Source organism: Dendrobates tinctorius, unplaced genomic scaffold (genome assembly GCF_039654945.1).
Source record: "Dendrobates tinctorius isolate UK_male_01 unplaced genomic scaffold, ASM3965494v1 ptg000165l, whole genome shotgun sequence".
NCBI classification, from domain to species: domain Eukaryota; kingdom Metazoa; phylum Chordata; class Amphibia; order Anura; family Dendrobatidae; genus Dendrobates; species Dendrobates tinctorius.
Genome location: NW_027361832.1, coordinates 7,076,914 through 7,100,072, shown reverse-complemented (window position 1 = coordinate 7,100,072; position 23,159 = coordinate 7,076,914). Strand labels below are relative to the sequence as shown.

At 48.0% G+C, this 23,159-nt stretch overlaps 1 protein-coding gene across 1 annotated transcript in view; it reads left to right on the top strand.

Annotated features, from left to right (window-relative positions):
• SPAG1 (sperm associated antigen 1) overlaps positions 1-23,159 on the top strand; it is a 130,410-nt gene that overhangs the window by 85,884 nt on the left and 21,367 nt on the right. The window contains exons 13-14 of the mRNA XM_073550449.1: positions 15,196-15,348; positions 18,095-18,240. Of these exons, the coding sequence (XP_073406550.1) occupies positions 15,196-15,348; positions 18,095-18,240 (299 nt within the window). The remainder of the gene's footprint in view (positions 1-15,195; positions 15,349-18,094; positions 18,241-23,159) is intronic.

Sequence of the window (23,159 nt, the reverse complement as noted above, 5' to 3'; positions counted from 1 at the left end):
GGGTGTGTGCTACTGCCGTCTGGAGGCTGACACTAAGTATACAAAAAAAAGTTGGCTCCTCCTCCGCCGCATACACCCTCGCCCTGATTGCGGGCGGAAACCAGTTTTTTGCTTAGTGTCCTATGGAGGCACACACAGTCTGAATCTCTCAAGACAATTTTTTTTTTTTTGTTTTGTTACTATGAAGATGAGACAGGGGCAACGGACCCTTTTGAAAGGGTCCGATCTCCCCAAACCATCAACGGGCGAGCACGCGTTGAGTATCGCCTCTGCGTATCCTTTCCCGCACCGAGGGACATCTCTGGGACTTTTCCCCAGACATCTATTTTTCTTTTTTCTTTTATGAAGATAAGACAAGGGCAACGCATCCTATTGAAAGGATCCGATTTCCCCAAACCATCAACGGGCGAGCACGTGCGAGTGTCCCTCCACGTATCCTTTCCTGCACCGTGGGACATTATGCCAGACTTAGCCCTGTCCACCCCTAGGTATTGAAACCATGGGCTTGCACAGAGGCACAAGACTAGTCTGTGCGGCCCCCACTGCTCCACCAACGCAAGACGGCGGTGCTGCATGGCGGCGGACGGTCCTTCTCCTCGCCCCTGCAGGGTGGATGGAGCTTGGGTACCTGCACCGTCCAAAATGGATTACCCCATGGCCTTTACCGAGTGGCTGGAGTAGCAGGTATGGATGGCTGGGGGGGGACCCTAGGCAGCATTTTTGGAGGTCAGCAGTGCGGCCAGAAGCTGACAGGTTTTCTGCTAGGGCGCAATCCGGCAGTCTCCATTCACTCCCTCCCTTCCCCCATCCTCGTCTCCTCCTCGCCTCCCCTCCTCCTCTCTTCTCTCCCTGTACCTGCTCGTGGCTCATCAGGGCTGCGGATGGGGAAGACCGCCAGCGGAGCGGTTCAGGGAGGTGTCGGCAGGATCGCCGGGGTAGCGGGGCCCCCAGTGCACGGGCGGTGACTAATTGAGCCCGCGGCTTCGGCCTAGACCGCGGGTGGAAGTTCCGCCCCCCCCGGCGTGACGTCATATCCCGTGGCTAGGGCGGGCGCCTGACAAATGGAGGCCCCGACTTCAGTACCGGGTAGGCTGCGACCAGGAGAGCATCATCGCCGCCTACCCAGAGGTGAAGGAGCGCATCAGAGGCAGGCGGGGGGGGGGGGGACACAGCAGGAGCAGGGTAAGTGCGACCTCGTCCCCGGAGCCACGCTACGTGCAGATAAAGGGGTTACCCTCCTCCTTTCCCCTCAGAATTTCATGGATTGTGCCTAAGCAGCAATATGTCTGGGAAAGGAAAAACGTACACGTTCCTTTATGCCGCATGCGTTTCCTGTGGGGTTATGTTCCCACGAGCGCAGACTATGAAGTTATGTGAGGCCTGTAACTCCGAACGCGCCCAGGAGCCCTCCCCTGCGATGGAGCCCAGGGGTCTGGATCCCCCGGAATGGGCGTTATCACTCTCGCAGTCCATGGCTTCGCTTTACGAAGGCGATCGAGACCCTTCAGGCCCCGGATAGGGGCAGAGACGACGGCTCGCCTGTCTGGGAGGGTTCATCCACCTCACAGGAGCCTCCGGCCTGCAGGGGCCGCATTTTCTCTAGACAGACGTATAGGAAGAGAACCCACACTGCGTCTCCAGGCCCCTCCGGAGCTTCGGCATCCATGGGTGCCATGTCTCGTTCACCGTCACCATTTTCCGGTAGCGAGCAGAGTTCGGATCATGACGCGGAGGAATCCCTGGACCTGGATACCCCGGGGTGTCGGGAGACGGTAGACAGTCTCATTGAAGCTGTCAATCAGACTTTGGGTATTGAGGAAGACATCTCCCTAACCTCAGGTCATAAAGTATCCTTTAAGAAGGCCAGGCGACCGCATAGAGTGTTTAGCACTCACCCAGAGTTCGAGGACATAGTGCAGCGTCACAGGGAACGTCCAGACAAGCGTTTTTCAGGCCAGAAAACGCTAGAAACGAGATATCCGTTTGCACCAGAGCTCTGTAAGAGATGGGCGGAATCTCCGGTTGTGGATCCCAGAGTGTCACGCTTGGCGTCAAAGACTTTGTTGTCGGTGCCTAGTGTTTCTTCCATTAAGGACCCTACGGATCGCCTCATAGAGAGCTTGGCCCGCTCGAAATATGAAGCATCAGGGTCAGCACTATCTCCTTCTTTCGCGGCAACATGGGTAGCCAAGGCCATGTTGTCATGGTCAGATTCTTTAAATGAGGTCCTGCAGGATAGAGACCTGCCGACAGAAGTGTCTGAGATAGCAGGTCAGATCGCGATGGCGGGTGGCTATTTAATCAATGCATCCTTAGATGCGGCTAATTGCGCAGCACTGGCAGCGGCGAATGCAATCGCCATTAGGCGAGCCCTGTGGCTAAGGCTATGGCGGGCTGATTCAATTTCCAAGAAATCCTTGACTTCCCTGCCTTATCAGTGTAGCCGCCTATTTGGGGAAAAATTAGACAAGCTCATCTCCGATGCTACGGGGGGAAAAAGCAGTTTTCTCCCACAGCAGAAAGTTAAGCTGCCGTTTTGTCAGCCTCAGGCACGCTTTCGGGCATTTCGCAGCCCCGGGTGGATGGCAGCGGCCAGTTCTTCTGCCCCAGCCCGCTATAGCCAAGACAAGGATCGTCAGGTCACGTATAGAGCCAACCCGCTGGGCAGGATGTGGGGCCGCCTGCCCAGGTCAAGGGGGGCCAGGTCCCAGAGACCCTCAGCTAAATTACTCGGGGCATCCGTTACCCGAAGACGACAGAGTAGGCGGCCGTCTACTCCGGTTCTGCCAAGTCTGGGTCGCGGTAGCACGCGACTCGTGGTTGGCGGAATTAGTGTCGTCCGGGTACAAAATAGAATTTGTCAACTGTCCTCCAAAACGATTTTTTCTTTCCCGGCTTCCCAAAGCGCATTCCCAGGCAGAGGCATTGCTAGGAGAAATCGAGGTACTCCAGCCCAACGGGGTCATTGTTCCCGTACCAGAGTGCGAGAGAACTCAGGGTTTTTATTCCAACCTGTTCGCTGTCCCCAAAAAGGACGGGACAGTAAGGCCAGTTCTGGACCTAAAGCTCCTGAACAGGTTCATCAGAATCAAACACTTCCAAAAGGAATCCCTCCGTTCAGTGATATCGGCCATGGAGCAGGGAGAATACTTGGCCTCGATCGATGTCCAGGATGCTTACCTGCATATCCATATTTTTCCTCCGCATCAAAGGTTTCTACGTTTTGCAATCGATGGGCGGCATTTCCAATTTGTAGCTCTGCCTTTCGGGTTGGCCACCGCCCCCCAGAGTGTTCACGAAGGTAATGACGGTCGTCATGGCCATTCTACACTCTCGGGGCATATTGGTCTTGCCATACTTAGACGACCTCTTGGTGAAAGGTCTGTCTTTTCGGCCATGCGAGGAAAATGTCAACATCACGCTACCTTATCCCGCCTAGGATGGTTGATCAATGAGAAGAAGTCATCCCTTGTCCCAGCTCAGAGGATTTCGTTCCTAGGGATGATTTTCGACACCTCCCGAGGGTTGGTAGTTCTCCCTCCGGCAGGGGGTTCGGAAGCTTCAACAACCAGGCCCTCACACCATTCGGTTCGGGATGAGGGTCCTAGGGAGGATGGTGACGGCAATGGAAGCAATTCCGTTTGCCCAATTTCATCTTCGTTCCCTGCAGCATGCCCTCTTGACATCCTGGGACAAGAGTCCATTCACGCTCGATCATCAGTGCAGGTTGTCCTCCCAAGTCAAACGGTCACTGCAGTGGTGGACGCGCGACTCCTCTCTTCTTCAGGGGAATCCTTTCCCCCCAGATCAATGGTTGGTGATCACAACTGATGCGAGCCTCCTCGGTTGGGGAGCAGTTTTTCGCCAGCACACGACTTAGGGGCATTGGTCGCAACAGGAGGCACGCCTCCCAATCAACTTGTTGGAGATACGAGCGGTGCGGTTGGCACTTCAACATTTCCAGCACTTTCTAGCAGGACGTCCTGTCCGGATTCAATCGGACAACGCCACGGCGGTGGCGTACGTGAATCATCAGGGGGGTACACGCAGCAGAGCAACCATGCGCGAGATATAGCATGTGCTACGCTGGGCCGAGGGGAACCACTCGGTAATTTCAGCAGTCCACATACCAGGCGTGGAAAAATGGGCAGCGGACTTCCTAAGCCGGCAGGGTGTCGTGTCCGGGGAATGGTCTCTGCACCCCGAGGACTTCCAGCAGATTTGCCAACGGTGGGGAACACCGGACGTGGATCTGATGGCCTCCAGGGTAAACGCCAAAGTGGCCGTGTTTGTCGCTCGATCTCAAGACCCGCGAGCGATTGCAGTGGATGTGTTGGTTCTACCATGGAACCAGTTTCGCCTCCCATACCTGTTTCCCCCGCTGCCACTACTTCCGAGGGTCATCAGGAAGATCAAAACAGAGGGGGTTTCGGCAATTCTGCTGGCCCCAGACTGGCCCCGGAGGGCATGGTACGCGAATCTAGTGCAGCTCCTCGCAGACGTTCCTTGGCGTCTGCCAGAACGACCAGACTTACTGTCTCAGGGGCCGATATGCCACCCGAACTCAGGGGCCCTGTGTTTGACGGCATGGCCATTGAATCTTGGATTCTGACCCAGGCGGGAGTTGGACGTGAAGTGGTTGCTACAATGGTTAGCGCCCGGAAGCCTACCTCGGCGAGAATTTACCATCACACTTGGAAGGTTTTCTTTGGTTGGTGTCGAGAGCAGAGCACGGGGTTGCGCCACTGTCTTTTTCGATTCCCAACATCCTGGCTTTTTTTCATTCAGGCCTAGGCTCAGGGTTAGCCCCGAGCTCCCTTAGGAGACTGATATCAGCCTTGTCTGTCCTCTTCCAGTGAAGAATCGCTACTAATATGCAGGTCAAGACGTTCATTCAAGGGGTTTCTCATCTGGTACCCCCCTATAGAGCGCCCTTGGACTCCTGGGACCTTAACCTGGTCCTGAGTGTCCTGCACGAAACGCCTTTTGAGCCGTTACAAGAAATGTCATTGTCATACCTTTCCAGGAAGGTCGTATTCTTGGTAGCCATAACTTCCATTAGGAGGGTCTCGGAGTTGGCAGCCCTATCTTGTAGGGCACCGTTTCTTACCTTTTACAAGGATAAGGCAGTTCTGAGACTGGCTCCCCTCTTTCTGCTGAAGGTCTTGTCCTCATTTCACATTAATGAGGACATTGTTCTGCCTTCATTTTGTCCAGCGCCAGTACATCAGGTGGAAAAGGCGCTCCACACATTGGAGAGCGCTCAGAAGGTACGTGACGCGGACGGCACCTTTTCGCCAGACAGACTCTGTTTGTGATCCCCGAAGGGCGCAGGAAGGGACTCGCAGCCTCAAAGTCGACCATAGCCAGATGGATTCGTCTAACTATTCAAGAGGCTTATCGTATTAGAGGCACACCAATTCCAGGAGGGATAAGAGCGCACTCTACTCGGGCTGTGGGCGCCTCTTGGGCGCTTCGGCACCAGGCTTCGGTGGAGCAGGTATGCAAAGCGGCAACCTGGTCCAGCCTGCACACTTTTTCTAAACATTACAATGTGCATACTCAGGCTTCGTCAGATGCGAGTCTGGGTAGAAGAATTCTCCAAGCAGCAGTGGCGCACCTTTAGGCAGGAGGTGCATGTGGCTTGGATCGGTGAGTCAATCTCCCACCCAGAGACTGCTTTAGGACGTCCCACAGTACCTGTGTCCCCCAATGAGACGAAGGAGAAATATGGATTTTTGTGAGTACTCACCGTAAAATCCTTTTCTCCTAGACGCTCATTGGGGGACACAGCACCCACCCTGATAGCCAGTTGGCTCTTGTATATTTAGTTAATATGATTCCTTTTAAATTTAGGGTGGTCCTTTTTCAGACATATGGTATTCTGCTTTAAGGCTAAATTGTTTTTGTGTTCTCCTACTGCTATTGCACTAAACTGGTTTCCACCCGCAATCGGGGCAAGGGTGTATGCGGCAGAGGAGGAGCTAACTTTTTTTGTATACTTAGTGTCAGCCTCCAGATGGCAGTAGCTTACACCCACAGTACCTGTGTCCCCCAATGAGCGCCTCGGAGAAAAGGATTTTACGGTGAGTACTCACAAAAATCCATGTTTCAGTATGCATAACTGTTCACCCCCCTAAAGTAATTACTTTTGAAGAGCCTCCTTTTGCAGCAGTTATAGCTGCAAGTCACTTTGGATAAGTTTTGGATAATTTTTAGGGTCTTTTTTTGCGAAAGGGGTGTATACATATGCACATGCCAACTTTTAGTTACCGTATATAGTCGAATATAAGCCGAGGCACCTAATTTTGCCACGGAAAACTGGGTAAACTTATTGACTCAAGTATAAGCCGGATGTTCATTGTCCCCTCATCCCTGTCCTGCTATGTTATTTATTATTATTTATTTATATAGCACCATTGATTCCATGGTGCTGTACATGAGAAGGGGTTACATACAAATTACAGATATCACTTACACTAAACAATGACAGTGTGATACAGAGGGGAGAGGACCTTGCCCTTTTGGGCTTACATGCTACAGGATGGTGGGGAAGGAGACAATAGGTTGGTGGGTTGCAGCAGTTTCGGTGTTGGTTGAGATGATATCACCGGTAGTGGTGAGAGAGAAGGAGATAGCGGGGTCATTGCAGGCTGTAGGCCTATGTGTGGCTCCCCCTGTTGTATGCATGGCTCCCCCGGTCTCCTAGTTGTATGCATGGCTCGACGTCCTCCCCCTTGTATGAACGGCTCAGTGTCCTCCCCCTTGTATGCACGGCTCAGTGTCCTCCCCCTTGTATGCATGGCTCAGCGTCCTCCTCCATCCTCCCCCTTGTATGCATGGCTCAGCGTCCTCCCCCTTGTATGCATGGCTCAGCGTCCTCCTCCATCCTCCCCCTTGTATACATGGCTTAGCGTCCTCCCCCTTGTATGTATGGCTCAGCGTCCTCCCCCTTGTATGCATGGCTTGGCTCCTCCCCTTTGTATGCATGGCTCGGCGTCCTCCCCTTTGTATGCAAGTCTCAGCGTCCACCCCCTTGTTTGCATGGCTCGGCGTCCTCCCCCTTGTATACATGGCTCGGCGTCCTCCCCCTTGTATGCATGGTTCAGCGTCCTCCTCCATCCTCCCCCTTGTATGCATGGCTTAGCGTCCTCCCCCTTGTATGTATGGCTCAGCGTCCTCCCCCGTCCTCCCCCTTGTATGCATGGCTCGGTGTCCTCCCCTTTGTATGCATGTCTCAGCGTCCTCCCCCTTGTTTGCATGGCTCAGCATCCTCCCCCTTGCATGCATGGCTCAGCGTCCTCCCCCTTGTATGCATGACTCGGTGTCCTCCCCCGTCCTCCCCCTTATAAGCATTGCTCAGCGTCCTCCCTAGTCATACTCACTCTCCTTGCATGGTTGCTGCATGTCCCTGGACTCCCTGCATCACGTGGTACAGCTCATTAGGTAATGAATATGTGCTCCACGCCTATGGAAGTGGAGATGTGTGCATATTCATTACCTCAATGAGCAGTACCACGTGACTGCTGAGCACAGGAAGAGCTGCCGGCGCCGGGACAACAGAGATGCAGGGATGTGCAGCAACCGTGCCAGGAGGGTGAGTATGATGTTACAGCCGCCGGCTTCTACCGCTGCTCCGCCACTCCCACTCCCCGCTGGCTTTAGGGACAATGACTTGTGTATAAGCCGAGGGGGGCATTTTCAGCACAAAAATAGGTGCTGAAAATCTCGGCTTATACATGAGTATAAACTGTATTTGAGCCCATAAATTTAGTTTATACCTATATTTTTCTCACTTCACCGACTATTTAGTGCTGATGCATCACACACATATCAGATTGCAAAAATATTGAAACACAGGTTGGAATGTAACAATAGGTCAAAAGCCAAGGGTGTGAATACTTTTGCAAGGCACTGTATTTCACAATGTAGTCATATCCCTAAATTGCGAATGTGACGTCATCCGGGTGCCATTCTGTCCATCACCCATAGATCAGAGACAGGCTGACGAGTCGTGTTATTTGGCAATAGGAGGAAGTGTCTGATTCTGAAGTGCGGCACACTGTGTACACGGACGGCACAGTCTGTGTGATGTATGGCTGAGATGTGTTCATGGTACAAGGATTAGGCCTCATTTCCATTACACTGGACAATCCCTTTAAGGAAATCTCCTATTTCTATCTGGCAGGTGCGCGGCTTACGTCCCATTGTGGAGACGACAGCTTTGTGTGGAGATCCCAGTGTAACCTGGACTTGGAAAATTGCTGTCGTAGACATCCTAGAATAGGGAGTTTAACCCTCTGTGGGATTGATTACATGACACGAAATGTGATTTTTCTGCAGCACTCGTCTAGGGACCTGCCTTGTACGTCATCTATGATGACAAATCCATAGTGATCCTATTTTTTGAGTTTGTTTTTTATAATGGTAAACATGATTTAAAAAAATAGAATAAAATAAAACTATCTCAAACTATCATTATATACTGTATATAATATGTATATATATTTTGCAAATGCAAGAAGAGTGAGCTATTCCTTATTGCAGACCTGCCAATACCTGGAGTTCTTTTTAGACCTCCAGACGTGGGCTAAACAGCCGGGATCTGAGTTATCTCTGATCTCGGCCATAGCAGTAAAGTGGGGCCTTTGTCGTCCTTTATACCCAAATATCTGCGATGATTGTACAGGCCCATCGCCATTATAATTACTTTGGACTTATGATCTTGCGCTATCTAGCCATGGCAGGTAACGTCCATGTATGTCTTTTGATATTGAAGGGTTAAATATCTAGTAAGAAAACTCGAAACCTTAAAAACCGTGTCGGGGCCTATTCACACATCGTGATTTTGTCACCATTTTTTACTGCAATTTTGCAAAAAATCTGATCTTGTAAGAAAGAAAACCTGACAGTGATGTAGGAATAAGACTCAACACTACAAGGCATATTTAATGGTGCAGACAATAAAAAGACACCTCTCTGCTCCTCCACTGGAGGAAACACTTTGTAAACTTATTACAAGAGAAGAACTTGGAAAAATGACCTCAAAAGGAGGAGAGGTGATCTTCCCTGATGACAATGACTGGGCATGTAGGGGGTCACAGACTCAGCATTTTATATGTCTGTATGCAGTGAGCGCCCCCTAGTGATGGCTGGGGGCAGCCAGACGTGTGTCATGTCTGTATGCAGTGAGCGCCCCCTAGTGATGGCTGGGGGCAACCAGACGTGTATCATGTCTGTATGCAGTGAGTGCCCCCTAGTGATGGCAGGGGTCAACCAGACGTGTATCATGTCTGTATGCAGTGAGCGCCCCCTAGTGATGGTTGGGGGCAACCAGACGTGTATCAGGTCTGTATGCAGTGAGCGCCCCTTAGTGATGGCTGGGGGCAACCAGACGTGTATCATGTCTGTATGCAGTGAGCGCCCCCTAGTGATGGTTGGGGGCAACCAGACGTGTATCAGGTCTGTATGCAGTGAGCGCCCCCTAGTGATGGCTGGGGGCAACCAGACGTGTATCATGTCTGTATGCAGTGAGCACCCCCTAGTGATGGCTGGGGGCAACCAGACGTGTATCATGTCTGTATGCAGTGAGCGCCCCCTAGTGATGGCTGGGGTCAACCAGACGTGTATCATGTCTGTATGCAGTGAGCGCCCCCTAGTGATGGCTGGGGTCAACCAGACGTGTATCATGTCTGTATGCAGTGAGCGCCCCCTAGTGATGGCTGGGGGCAATCAGACATGTATCATGTCTGTATGCAGTGAGCGCCCCCTAGTGATGGCTGGGGTCAACCAGACGTGTATCATGTCTGTATGCAGTGAGCGCCCCCTAGTGATGGCTGGGGTCAACCAGACGTGTATCATGTCTGTATGCAGTGAGCGCCCCCTAGTGATGGCTGGGGGCAATCAGACATGTATCATGTCTGTATGCAGTGAGCGCCCCCTAGTGATGGCTGGGGTCAACCAGACGTGTATCATGTCTGTATGCAGTGAGCGCCCCCTAGTGATGGCTGGGGGCAGCCAGACGTGTGTCATGTCTGTATGCAGTGAGCGCCCCCTAGTGATGGCTGGGGGCAATCAGACATGTATCAGGTCTGTATGCAGTGAGCGCCCCCTAGTGATGGCTGGGGGCAATCAGACATGTATCAGGTCTGTATGCAGTGAGCGCCCCCTAGTGATGGCTGGGGGCAATCAGACATGTATCAGGTCTGTATGCAGTGAGCGCCCCCTAGTGATGGCTGGGAGCAACCAGACGTGTATTATTTACTTCTATGGTTGGGTGCGATGCTGGGGAATTGTAAAGTAAAGAAACTGGGAAGAGGAAACCATTTTTAGAATATTTATTCTCCGATTTCATTTGTAACATGACCTTTTCTTGGAAGCACATCTTTTTTCTGTGCACATTTTCCATGCAGTGGGGAGAACGCTCAGATCGCAGTCACGTAGCATTGTCATTGTAGTCTGGTCATTGTGGTAGCGCATTTTTGAAGGCGTTCAATACTTTGTTTTCTGTCCACATGACCAGTCTGACACAGATTTGCTACAATTGCCCCCTATTAAGGTTATTAAAAACTGCATGTCAATCCCCCAATAACTAAATATTCTGTCATCCGGTGTCTACCCATCCTGCAAAACTTGTATTTCTATGTGCTTTTTTGCGTTACGGTTCGACACAAAAATTCCCTGTGTATCCTCAGTCCTATACGATCCAATTCTATGAATGTGAGGGATTAGACCAGGAATGTGTAGGCGGCACCCCCATCTGAGTCCTGCTCAGACACAATGTCTACCTTTAGGCATTGAAAGTGAAGCGTCACCATTGGCTTTGTACGCTGCACGTAGAAAAGATATATGATATTTTAGATTTTATGTTTCCATGAATTTTCTTACAGTTTTTCTCTGTACCACTGAGAAAAAAAAAAATCTATGATTCTACCTGGACATTGCCAACAAACTGCTGTTGACGGATCCCATATTCTTAGGCGCCTCTAGGAAGTCCTCTATATTCTTGCGCTCTGGGTAACCCCGCCCACACCACTGATTGGCCGCTTTCTGCCTATGCACAGTGCACACAGAAAGTAGCCAATCAGTGGTGTGGGTGGGGTTATACAGAGCTGCGTGTTTAGAGAACTTGTAGATCTGCAGCACACATAACAGGGATTTTATAAAAAAATACAGCAAGCAGCTGAGTAAGTCATACATCACTGAAATCGAGGTATCTGTCCCTACATCATGCTGCTCATATGGGGAAGGAAAAACCTGGTGACAGATTCTTTTCAAGGTCTGTTGCATCTGTATCTCTAAGGCTTTGTTAACACATTTTTTGGCAGAAAAATGGCTTTTTTGACACAATTTTAGAATATCAGAGTCAGAACCACACAACACACAACCTGAGAGCATTAATGGTGGATGACGCTTTAATGAACGACATTCTCATTTGCCCAGTTTTGGCACAGACTATGGTATTGGTACCTGTTTCTTTTGAAAAGTTGCACTGGTGTACCTGGCTTTCAAATACTTTACATTTCATTAGTCGTATGTTCAATACAGCCATTGTCAGGGGTCACCTCATATACAGTGCAGTCATTGTTGGGGTCACCTCATATACAGTGCAGTCATTGTTGGGGTCACCTCATGTACAGTGCAGTCATTGTTGGGGTCACCTCATGTACAGTGCAGTTATTGTTGGGGTCACCTTCCTGTACAGTGCAGTTATTGTTGGGGTCACCTCATGTACAGTACAGTCAATGTTGGGGTCACCTTCCTGTATAGTGCAGTCATTGTTGGGGTCACCTTCCTGTACAGTGCAGTCATTGTTGGGGTCACCTTCCTGTACAGTGCAGTCATTGTCAGGGGTCACCTCATGTACAGTGCAGTCAATGTTTGGGTCACCTTCCTGTATAGTGCAGTCATTGTTGGGGTCACCTTCCTGTATAGTGCAGTCATTGTTGGGGTCACCTCATATACAGTGCAGTCATTGTTGGGGTCACCTCATATACAGTGCAGTCATTGTTGGGGTCACCTCATGTACAGTGCAGTCATTGTTGGGGTCACCTCATGTACAGTGCAGTCAATGTTTGGGTCACCTTCCTGTATAGTGCAGTCAATGTTTGGGTTACCTCATGTACAGTACAGTCAATGTTGGGGTCACCTTCCTGTACAGTGCAGTCATTGTTGGGGTCATTTTCCTGTACAGTGCAGTCATTGTCAGGGGTCACCTCATGTACAGTGCAGTCAATGTTTGGGTCACCTTCCTGTATAGTGCAGTCATTGTTGGGGTCACCTCATATACAGTGCAGTCATTGTTGGGGTCACCTCATGTACAGTGCAGTCATTGTTGGGGTCACCTCATGTACAGTGCAGTCAATGTTTGGGTCACCTTCCTGTATAGTGCAGTCATTGTTGGGGTCACCTCATGTACAGTACAGTCAATGTTGGGGTCACCTTCCTGTACAGTGCAGTCATTGTTGGGGTCACCTTCCTGTACAGTGCAGTCATTGTTGGGGTCATTTTCCTGTACAGTGCAGTCATTGTCAGGGGTCACCTCATGTACAGTGCAGTCAATGTTTGGGTCACCTTCCTGTACAGTGCAGTCATTGTTGGGGTCATTTTCCTGTACAGTGCAGTCATTGTTGGGGTCATTTTCCTGTACAGTGCAGTCATTGTTGGGGTCACCTTCCTGTACAGTGCAGTCATTGTCAGGGGTCACCTCATGTACAGTGCAGTCATTGTTGGGGTCACCTTCCTGTATTGTTCAGTTATTGTTGGGGTCACTTTCCTGTACAGCGCAGTCATTGTTGGGGTGGGGAATATGGGGAAAATGTCTACCTGCCTGTCCTGAAGAATAAATGCTGGTAATCTTCGGTTGATCCTCTCAGTCTTTGTTGCACTCAAGTACCTGCTCTGGGGGGCGAGGTGGGCAGGAGAAGGAAAGGCAAGCACTATTGTCACCTTCTGTGGTCTCATGTGGCCTACAATGAATGCTAAGAGAAAGATTTTACAGTAAATACAAAATTCCTCTTTTTATGGTGCTTTGTCTCATGGCCCATGTATTTTTTTTATACTAGTGTAAATAAATGTCTATGGATTTTACCACATGCGGATCTTTGCTCCCTTCCTCTGACTTACCTTCATGTATGGTACAGTCACCCTAATGTACAGTACAGTCATTGTCGGGGCCCCTCCATGTAAAATACTGTCATTGTCGAGGGCATCCTCATATTGATAGTTAGAATTTATTTTTCATTATTCTCATGTACAATACCGTAATTATTTGGGTAATGTACTGTACAGTCATTGTGGGGGTCACCTCATGTACGGTACAGTCACTGTGGGGGTCACCTCATGTACGGTACAGTCTTTGTCAGGAGTCACTTCATATACGGTGCAGTCATTGTCAGGAGTCACCTCATATACAGTACAGTCATTGTCAGGGGTCACCTCATGTACGGTACAGTCATTGTGGGGGTTACCTTGTATGCGGTACAGTCCTTGTCGGGGGTCGGTCACCTCTTGTACAGTACAGTCATTGTGGTGGTCACTTCATATATGGTACAATCATTGTCGGGAGTCATCTCATATATGGTGCAGTTATTGTCGGAGGTCACCTTATGGGTACAGTCATTGTCGGGATCACTTCATGTACAGTACTGTCATTGTCAGGGTCACCTTGTGTACGGTACAGTCATTATCAGGGTCACCTTGTGTACAGTACAGTTATTGTCAAGGTCACCTTGTGTACAGTACAGTTATTGTCAAGGTCACTTCATTTACCAGGAAAGATCTTTGAGCAAATTATTAAACAGCATGTAAGCACTTGGATAAGAATATAGTAATTAATCAGAGCAGCATGTGATTGTAGCAAACGATTTCCTTCTCTGATGGAATTACTGACTGGGTGGATCAGGAAAATGCAGTAAATATAGTATATCTTGACTTCAGCAAAGCATTTGGAAAAGTATCTCATACTATCCTTACTGAAAAAATGACCAAGTATGGGATTGACAAGGCTATGATTAGGTGGATTCATAACTGGCTCAATGATCATACTCAAAGAGTGCTAATAAATGGTTGCCCTTCCAATTGGAAGAGTGCTTCAAGTGAGATACCTCAAGGCTCTGGCCTGGCACCAGTGTTCAACATTTTTATAAATGATCTAGATAAGGGAACTGAAGGTAAACTAATTTACTTTGCAGAAGATGCAAAACTAGGAGGGATAGCTAACACTAGAGAAGTCAGAGAAAGGATTCAGAAGGATCTAGATAAGCTTGAACAATGGGCAGCGACTAATAGAATGATATTTAACAGGGAGAAATGCAAGATTCTATATCTGGGCAAGAAAAACTAAAATTAAATCTACAGAATGGGAAGAATAGAACTAAGCAACAGCACGTGTGAAAAAGACTTGGGTATCCTAATAGATCACAGACTGCACATAACTCAACAGTGTGATTCAGCAGCAAAAAAAGGCAAACACAGTTCTGGGATGTAGTAAGAGAAGCATAGAGTCTAGATCATGTGAAGTAATTATCCCCCGCTACGCCTCCTTGGTCAGAGCTCATCTGGAATACTGTGTCCAGTTCTGGGCACCTCATTTTAAAAAAGTCATTGATAATTTGCAGCAGTTCAGAGAAGAGCTACCAGGATGATGAACGGACTGCAAAGTATGTCCTCCAAGGAACGGTTAAAGGATCTGGGAATGTTAAGCTTGCAAAAAAAGAAGGCTAAGAGGAGACTTAATAGCTGTCTGCAAATATCTGAAGGGGCGTCACAGTGTAGAGGGATCATCATTATTCTCATTTTCACAATCAAACACGAGAAGCAATGGGATGAAACTGAAAGGGAGAAGATACAGATTAGATATTAGAAAAACTTTTTGACAGTGAGGGTGATCAATGAGTGGAACAGGCTGCCATGAGAGGTGGTGCGTTCTCCTTCAATGGATGTCTTCAAACAGAGGCTGGACAGACGTATGTCTGAGATGGATTAGTGAACCCTGCATTGAGTAGGGGGTTGGACACTATGAACCTGGAGGTCCCTTCCAACTCTAACATTCTATGATTCTGTGGTTTAAATAGTACAGTCATTGTTGAGGTCACTTCATGTATGACACTTTCATTGTGGGTTTAGAGTCCTGGTTAGCTTTGGATGATGGATTATTATCTTTCTAAATATTAATTCCATTTTGTCTCCATGTAGGGCCCTGGAGCTTCAGCCGTTCTCACTAAAACCACTCTTGCGACGTGCAGTGGCAAATGAGTCCATGGAGAAATACAGACAAGCATATGTGGACTATAAGGTTGCCCTTCAGCTAGACAGCGGGATGCAGCTTGCTAATGACAGTATCAACAGGTAGGTTGTTAAAAGGTTAAATTTACTGACCTCCGCAAATAACCCAACCACTCTCTGTGTTCTTCATGGCCTTGTTTATGTCTCAGCAGTATCATGCAGTATTAATTGAAGTTCGCTTTCGAGCACATCTATCACCAAATTTCACAATACAAACTGCGTACATTATAGAGTAGATCTTAGACCTGAACACACTGATGTACTTGCTGTAAAAATCCAACTGAATTCAAGAAATGCTCATCTTGATAACAGGATTATTTGTCCATTTTGACGTGGATTTTCACAGGAAGTGTACCAGTGTCATCAGGTCTAAAATATCTACAGTGCTACAGTGTAAAATTGTGAACAGTTTGCAAGTTGAATATGAAATAATCTCTAAAAGGACTAAAGTTAAAGATGACCCGTTTCCTTTGTACTTTAGGTAAAAAAAATATATCTATATATGTATATATATATATATGTATGTATGTGTGTGTGTGTGTGTGTGTGTGTGTGTGTGTGTATATATATATATATATATATATATATATATACACACATATAATTTTTCACATTTTAAAAATGCCAAAAAGGATAAGGCACCCTTGGAGATTTGTATGTGCAAAAAACTTTGACCAAACTTTCAGACATTAATTGGTCTCTTAGGGTTAGAGCTTGTTCACTATCGTCATTAGGAAAGGCCGGGTGATGCAAATTTCCCAGCTTTATAAAAACCCAACCTCCTCTAACCTTGTGACAAAAACGGGTTCTTCTAAGCAGCTGGCTAGCACTCTGAAAATGAAAATGGTGGAGGCCCACAAAGCAGGAGAAGGCTATAAAATTATAGCAAAGCGTTTTCAAGTTGCCCTTTCCTCAGTTTGAAATGTAATTAGGAAATGGCAGTTAACAGGAACAGTGGAGGTCAATATATGGTCGGGAAGACCAAGCAAAATTTCAATGAAAGCTGCTCGTAGGATTGCTAGAGAGGCAAATCAGAACCCCATGCTTGACTGCAAAAGACCTACAGAAACATTTAGCAGACTCTGGCGTTGTGGTACATTGTTCTACTGTTCAGAGACACCTGCACAAACGTGGCCTTCATGGAAGAGTCATCAGAAGAACACCTCTCCTTTGTCCTCACCATAGAATTTATCGTCAGAAGAATGCAAAATAGCATCAAAACCAGCCAGATGCATTTTGGAAACAAGTCCTGTGGACCGATGAGGTTAAAATAGAACACTTTGGCCACAATGATCAAAGATATGTGTGGAGAGAAAAGGGAACAGAATTTCAGGAAAAGAACATCTTACCAACCATTAAGCATGAGAGTGGTTCAGTCATGCTTTTGGGTTGTGTTGCAGCCAAATTTTTCAAAATGACCTGCAAAGTTAATGAATTTTGCTTAAAATGGTCTTTATTTTTCTTTTCACCCTGCTTTGCTTCTTATTCTGCTAAAATATTGCAATATCTGTGCCAAATATCTCGCGTACATAAAATCACTTCATGGGGTACTGGAGGACATTTCTGCAGACATTTTTGAGACTTTTAAAACAACGCAATTGATGAATCAACCGTAAACATATAGAAACCCCAAACTCTACCCCCAATGATGAACGTTAAGGCTGTGTTCACAAGTAGCGTTTTTTTTTAGTTTTTCGCGGCAATTTTAAACGCGCGATTTTGCCGCGAAAACGCATATAAACAGCATCCCATGCAATCCTATGGGATTCCTCTATCCTGTGCTAATGGTGTGGATTTTCCCACGGCGGAATCGCATCGCGGAAAAATACACAGCATGCTCATTAATTTTGCGGAATCGCGGCGATTCTGCACCCATAGGTTTGCATTGTTCTGCTTACTTTCCACATGTGACTGTGCCCACCATGCGAAAAGAAAGCAGAATATTTGTGGATGGTGCCCACGGTCTGGAGGAGAGGAGACTGTCTTTGGGGCTCTGGGTACCATATCCCTGAATTAATAAAATTAATAGAATTAATATATAAAAATCGTCATATTCTCACTTTCCGATGTCCCTCGCAGCGTCACCAGGCTTCAGCGTTGCTGCCGGCAGGTCCCGTTCCCAGTGATGCATTGTGATAATGACCTTTGCTGACGTCGCGGACTCACGATACTGTAGCGGTCTCGCGAGACCGCGATGTCATCAAAAGTCATTGCCGCAATGCATCACTGGGAACGGGACTTGCCAGGAGCAACACTAACACTATGTTTGACGAGTGTGACCACCCTGTCAATCTGTTCTCCAAGCAATGCTCCAGATCGCTTGGAAAACGCTAGCATTCTGCAAGCTAATTACGCTTGCAAATCGCTAGTTTTTCCGCGGGAAAATCGCAGGAATTTAAAATGCGGTTTTCCCGCAGAATGGAATTCCGGAATTCCCGCGGTAACTTCCGCGGGAATTCTGTAACGTGTGCACATAGCCTAAAAATAGGAATGCAAATGAGGCATACAAATATAAAGTAGACTTTAAGTAGGGCGTAAATTAAAAGAAGAATAAAACGGAACTGAAAAACAGGTTGAAAAAACACCTAAAAAATAGACAAGGCACAAATGCAATAATTTACTTACATGAGATTGGAAGCCCCTTTAAATGAAAGCTTGTGTTTGACGAGAGTACGGCATAATAAAGTCATCCCTAATAATTATGCTAATTGCTGTATAAGAAGCTGCGCCCCCAGTTACCCCTCTAATGTCATCTCAGGGCCGGGGCATCTGTCACCTTATGCTGATTGACTTCTTTGTTTACCATCAGAATTACAAAAACATTAATTGATCTGGACGGGCCGAACTGGAGAGAGAAACTTCCCCCAATTCCATCAGTGCCCGTGTCCACCCAGTTACAGCATCAGGAAAAGAACATGGCCGCCACAACTAATGCACGCCCAGAAAGTGATAGAGGTATGCCGCCATGCTGTTACAACCCCAGACTGTGATTTCTAAAGGCCGATATCAGCTTGTTTTATTTAATCTTAAATATAATATGTTACAACCCAATGAGAGCAGCTTTATATATGGGCAGAGACCCTGATTCCAGCAATGTGCCACTTACTGGGCTGCTTGCAGCAGTTGTGATAAAATCAGTGTTTTATCTGCTGCAGATCTAACAGTTCTCTGAATACTGAGATCCGTATAACGCCACCCACACCACTGATTGGAAACTTTCTGTGATACCCTGCATAGGCAGAAAACTGCCAAACAGTGATAGGGTCAGGGTTATAAATGACTATGGAGGACTCCAGGGCACCAGGTTTACTAGTCCTCTAGTGATAATCTCTTGCAGAGAAAACTGTAATTTTTACAACTACAGCAAGTAACCCAGTAAGTGATACATCGCTGGAATCAGGGTCTCTGTCTCTACATCATGCTGCTCTCAGATTAGGGCTAACAAATATACAATAATATTTCGGAACATCTAGCTATCCAGTGCCTGTTTTCTGTACGATATATTTTAGATTTTTCCTAATATTCTTTCTTTTGCCTCCCACTAGACTCTATTGACTCGTTTAGTAGTCTAATTTTTCTTATCTTCGGCAATATATAGCGTTTATATCACATACATTAATGTATGTGATTATACGATACAAAAACAATGGAGTTATTATGAGCCCTCAATAGTAGTAATGATGTTATAGACTGCCCGCCATGTCTTATCTATGAAACACGGATGTGTATCGTCCTATTTACATCTGTAAATATGTATTTAACTTTACCTTAACGATGGCAGTTTTTCACGTACAGTCATAATGTCAAGTCTTCATTTAGAAAACTCACACGATAGGGCATCTCCTGCACAGGTGCGATAGGGCGTCTCCTGCACAGGCGCGATAGGGCGACTCCTGCACAGGCGCGATAGGGTGACTCCTGCACAGGCGCAATAGGGCGACTCCTGCACAGACGCGATAGGGCGACTCCTGCACCGACACGATAGGGCGACCCCTGCACCGACGCGATAGGGCCACTCCTGCACCGATGCGATAGGGCCACTCCTGCACTGACGCGATAGGGCGACACCTGCACAGACACGATAGGGCCACTCCTGCACCGATGCGATAGGGCCACTCCTGCACAGGCGCGATAGGGCCACTCCTGCACAGGCGCGATAGGGCGACTCCTGCACAGACACGATAGGGCCACTCCTGCACTGACGCGATAGGGCCACTCCTGCACTGACGCGATAGGGCGACACATGCACAGGCGCGATAGGGTGACACCTGCACAGGCGCGATAGGGCGACTCCTGCACTGACGCGATAGGGCGTCTCCTGCACAGGCGCGATAGGGCGTCTCCTGCACCGACGCGATAGGGCGTCTCCTGCACCAATGCGATAGGGCAACTCCTGCACAGGTACGATAGGACGACTCCTGCACAGGCACGATAGGGCGACTCCTGCACAGGCGCTATAGGGCAACTCCTGCACAGGTGCGATAGGGCGTCTCCTGCACAGAAGCGATAGGCGCGATAAGGTGAGACCTGCACAGGCGCGATAGGGCCACTCCTGCACAGGCGCGATAGGGCGACTCCTGCACAGGAGTGATAGGGCGACTCCTGCACAGGCGCGATAGAGTGTCTCCTGCACAGGCGTGATAGGGCGACACCTGCACAGGTGCTATAGGGTGTCTCCTGCACAGGCGCGATAGGGCGACAACTGCACAGGCGCTTTAGAGCGACTCCTGCCCAGGCGCGATAGGGCCACTCCTGCCCAGGCGCGATAGGGCCACTCCTGCACAGGCGCGATAGTGTCTCCTGCACAGGCGCGATAGGGCGACACCTGCACAGGCGCGATAAGGCGACAACTGCACAGGCGCTTTAGGGAGACTCCTGCCCAGGCGCGATAGGTCGTCTCCTGCCCAGGCGCGATAGGTCGTCTCCTGCCCAGGCGCGATAGGTCGTCTCCTGCCCAGGCGCGATAGGGTGACTCCTGGCCAGGTGCGATAGGGTGACTCCTGCCCAGGCTCGATAGGGCGACTCCTGCCCAGGCTCGATAGGGCGACTCCTGCCCAGGTGCGAAAGATCGTCTCCTGTCCAGGCGCGATAGGTCAACTCCTGCGATTTTTGGAACACATGCGCATCCATGGCATCACATTATCTTTTTTTGTGGCGACGCACATGCTTGACTTTACTGAAGTTCTACCCACAATAGTGTCGATACCTGACGCTTTGTGAGAGATCGCATCATAATTTTTATGAGTGCGCTTATGATCGGAGATTCCAATTTTTATCCAAGATGGCAGTGATTCTTTACCCATGTGCGTGATTGCGTCATCATTTTCGTAGACATGCATATGCATGGGACTACCAATTCTTATCCATAATGGTGGCAATGAGAGAAGAGCGGGCGCAACACTTCATTTTGAGACAATACAGCCCAGTGGAATTGTTCCTCTATGCTTGTATGGGGGACGTGATGGCATCTGTCTGACTCCTTTTTAACCTGATGTTTTGGGCTCATTTAACACACTGCTATCATGGATTCTGGACCTTATTATCTAATGGCCTCCGGATGAACCTGTATTTTCCACACGTTGGTGTCATTTGTGGACTGATGACAATGAACAGACACATGGGCGCTTGGTTAAATTTATCTTTTAATTTTTTCATATTTATATTACATTTTGGTTGGTAATAACTATATCTTGGAACTTGGCGTAATATATCTATCTGATCTACAGGTGCTTCTCACTAAATTAGAATATCATCAAAAAGTTAATTTATTTCAGTTTTTCAATACAAAAAGTGAAACATATATAGAGTCATTACACACAGAGTGATCTATTTCAAGTGTTTATTTCTGTTAATGTTGGTGATTATGGCTTACAGCCAATGAAAACCCAAAAATCATTATCTCAGTAAATTAGAATAATTAACAAAAAACACCTGCAAAGGCTTCCTAAGCATTTAAAAAGGTCCCTTAGTCTGTAGGCTCCACAATCATGGGGAAGACTGTTGACCTGACAGATGTCCAGAAGGCAGTCACTGACACACTCCACAAGGAGGGTAAGCCACAAAAGGTCACTGCTAAAAAAGCTGGCTGTTCACAGAGTGCTGTATCCAAGCATATTAATGGGAAGTTGAGTGGAAGGAAAAAGTGTGGTAGAAAAAGGTGCACAAGCAACCGGGATAACCACAGCCTTGAAAGGATTAAGAAAAGGCCATTCAAAAATTTGGGGGAGATTCACAAGGAGTGGACTGCTGCTGGAGTCATTGCTTCAAGAGCCACCACACACAGCCGTATCCAGGACATGGGATACAAGTGTTGCATTGTTTGTGTCAAGCCACTCATGACTAATAGACAGCGGCAGAAGCGTCTTACTTGGGCCAAGGAGAAAAAGTACTGGACTGTTGCTCAGTGGTCCAAGGTGTTGTTTTCAGATTAAAGTAAATTTTGCTTTTATTTTGGAAATCAAGGTCCCAGAGTCTGGAGGAAGAGTGGAGAGGCCACAATCCAAGCTGCTGGAGGTCTAGTGTGAAGTCTCCACAATCGGTGATGGTTTGGGAAGCCATGTTATCTGCTGGTGTAGGTTCACTGCGTTTTATCAAGACCAAAGTCAGTGCAGCCGTCTACCAGGCAATAATACAGCACTTCATGCTTCCCTCTGCCGACAAGCTTTATGGAGATGGAAATTTCATTCTCCAGCAGGACTTGGCCCCTGTCCACACTGCCAAAAGTACCAATACCTGGTTTACAAACAACAGTATCACTGTGCTTGATTGGCCAGCAAACTCGCCTGACCTTAACCCCATAGAGAATCTACGGGGTATTGTCAAGAGGAAGATGAGAGACACCAGACCCAACAATGCAGACGAGCTGAAGGCTGCTATCAAAGCAACCTGGGCTTCCATAACACCTCAGCAGTGCCACAGACTGATCGCCTCCATGCCACGCCGCATTGATGCAGTAATTGATACAAATTATCCCCGGCCAAGTATTGAGATCATTTACCGAACAGACATTTCAGTAGGCCAACATTTCGGATTTTAAAAACATTTTTCAAGCTGGTGTTATAAAGTATTCTAATGTCCTGAGATAATGACTTTTGGGTTTTCATTGGCTGTAAGGCTAGTTTCACATTAGCGCTTTTGAGCGCAGCGACGGCCTGCGCACGGCCGCCGCTAAGCCCCGCCCCCTGCCGCACCTCCGCCTACCGGCGCATGACGCTGCATGCGTCCTGCGTCCCCTATCTTTATCACTGGGGGCGCAGGCCGTGCGCAGTATGCATTTGGTGGCGCATCGTCAAAAGGACGCATGTGCCGCCAAACGCATACTGCGCACGGCCTGCGCCCCCAGTGATAAAGATAGGGAACGCAGGACGCATGCAGCGTCATGCGCCGGTAGGCGGAGCTACTGGTGGAGGCGGGGCTTAGCGGCAGCCGTGCGCAGGCCGTCGCTGCGCTCAAAAGTGCTAATGTGAAACTAGCCTAAGCCATAATCATCAACATTAACAGAAATAAACACATGAAATAGATCACTCTGTGTGTAATGACGCTATATAATATATGCGATTCACTTTTTGTATTGAAGAACTGAAATTAAGTAACTTTTTGATGTTATTCTAATTTAGTGAGACGCTTGTATATATTTCCCCTTTCATAAGATACATACGATGTGAGTTCAGGGGGAGACAATGGCCAAGCGGGGGGCGTCTCTTGCATCAACAACTAGGGTGCAAACCTCCACTGTTAGGGAATGGCCAGAAATAGGGTGTGAATCGGGTCAGCCTATATATGTATTTATAGATAGATATTCCTTGGATATAAATGATCAGTAGTCTTTTATCATGTATGTATTTGTGCTGTTTGTTTTGATATTTTAATATAAT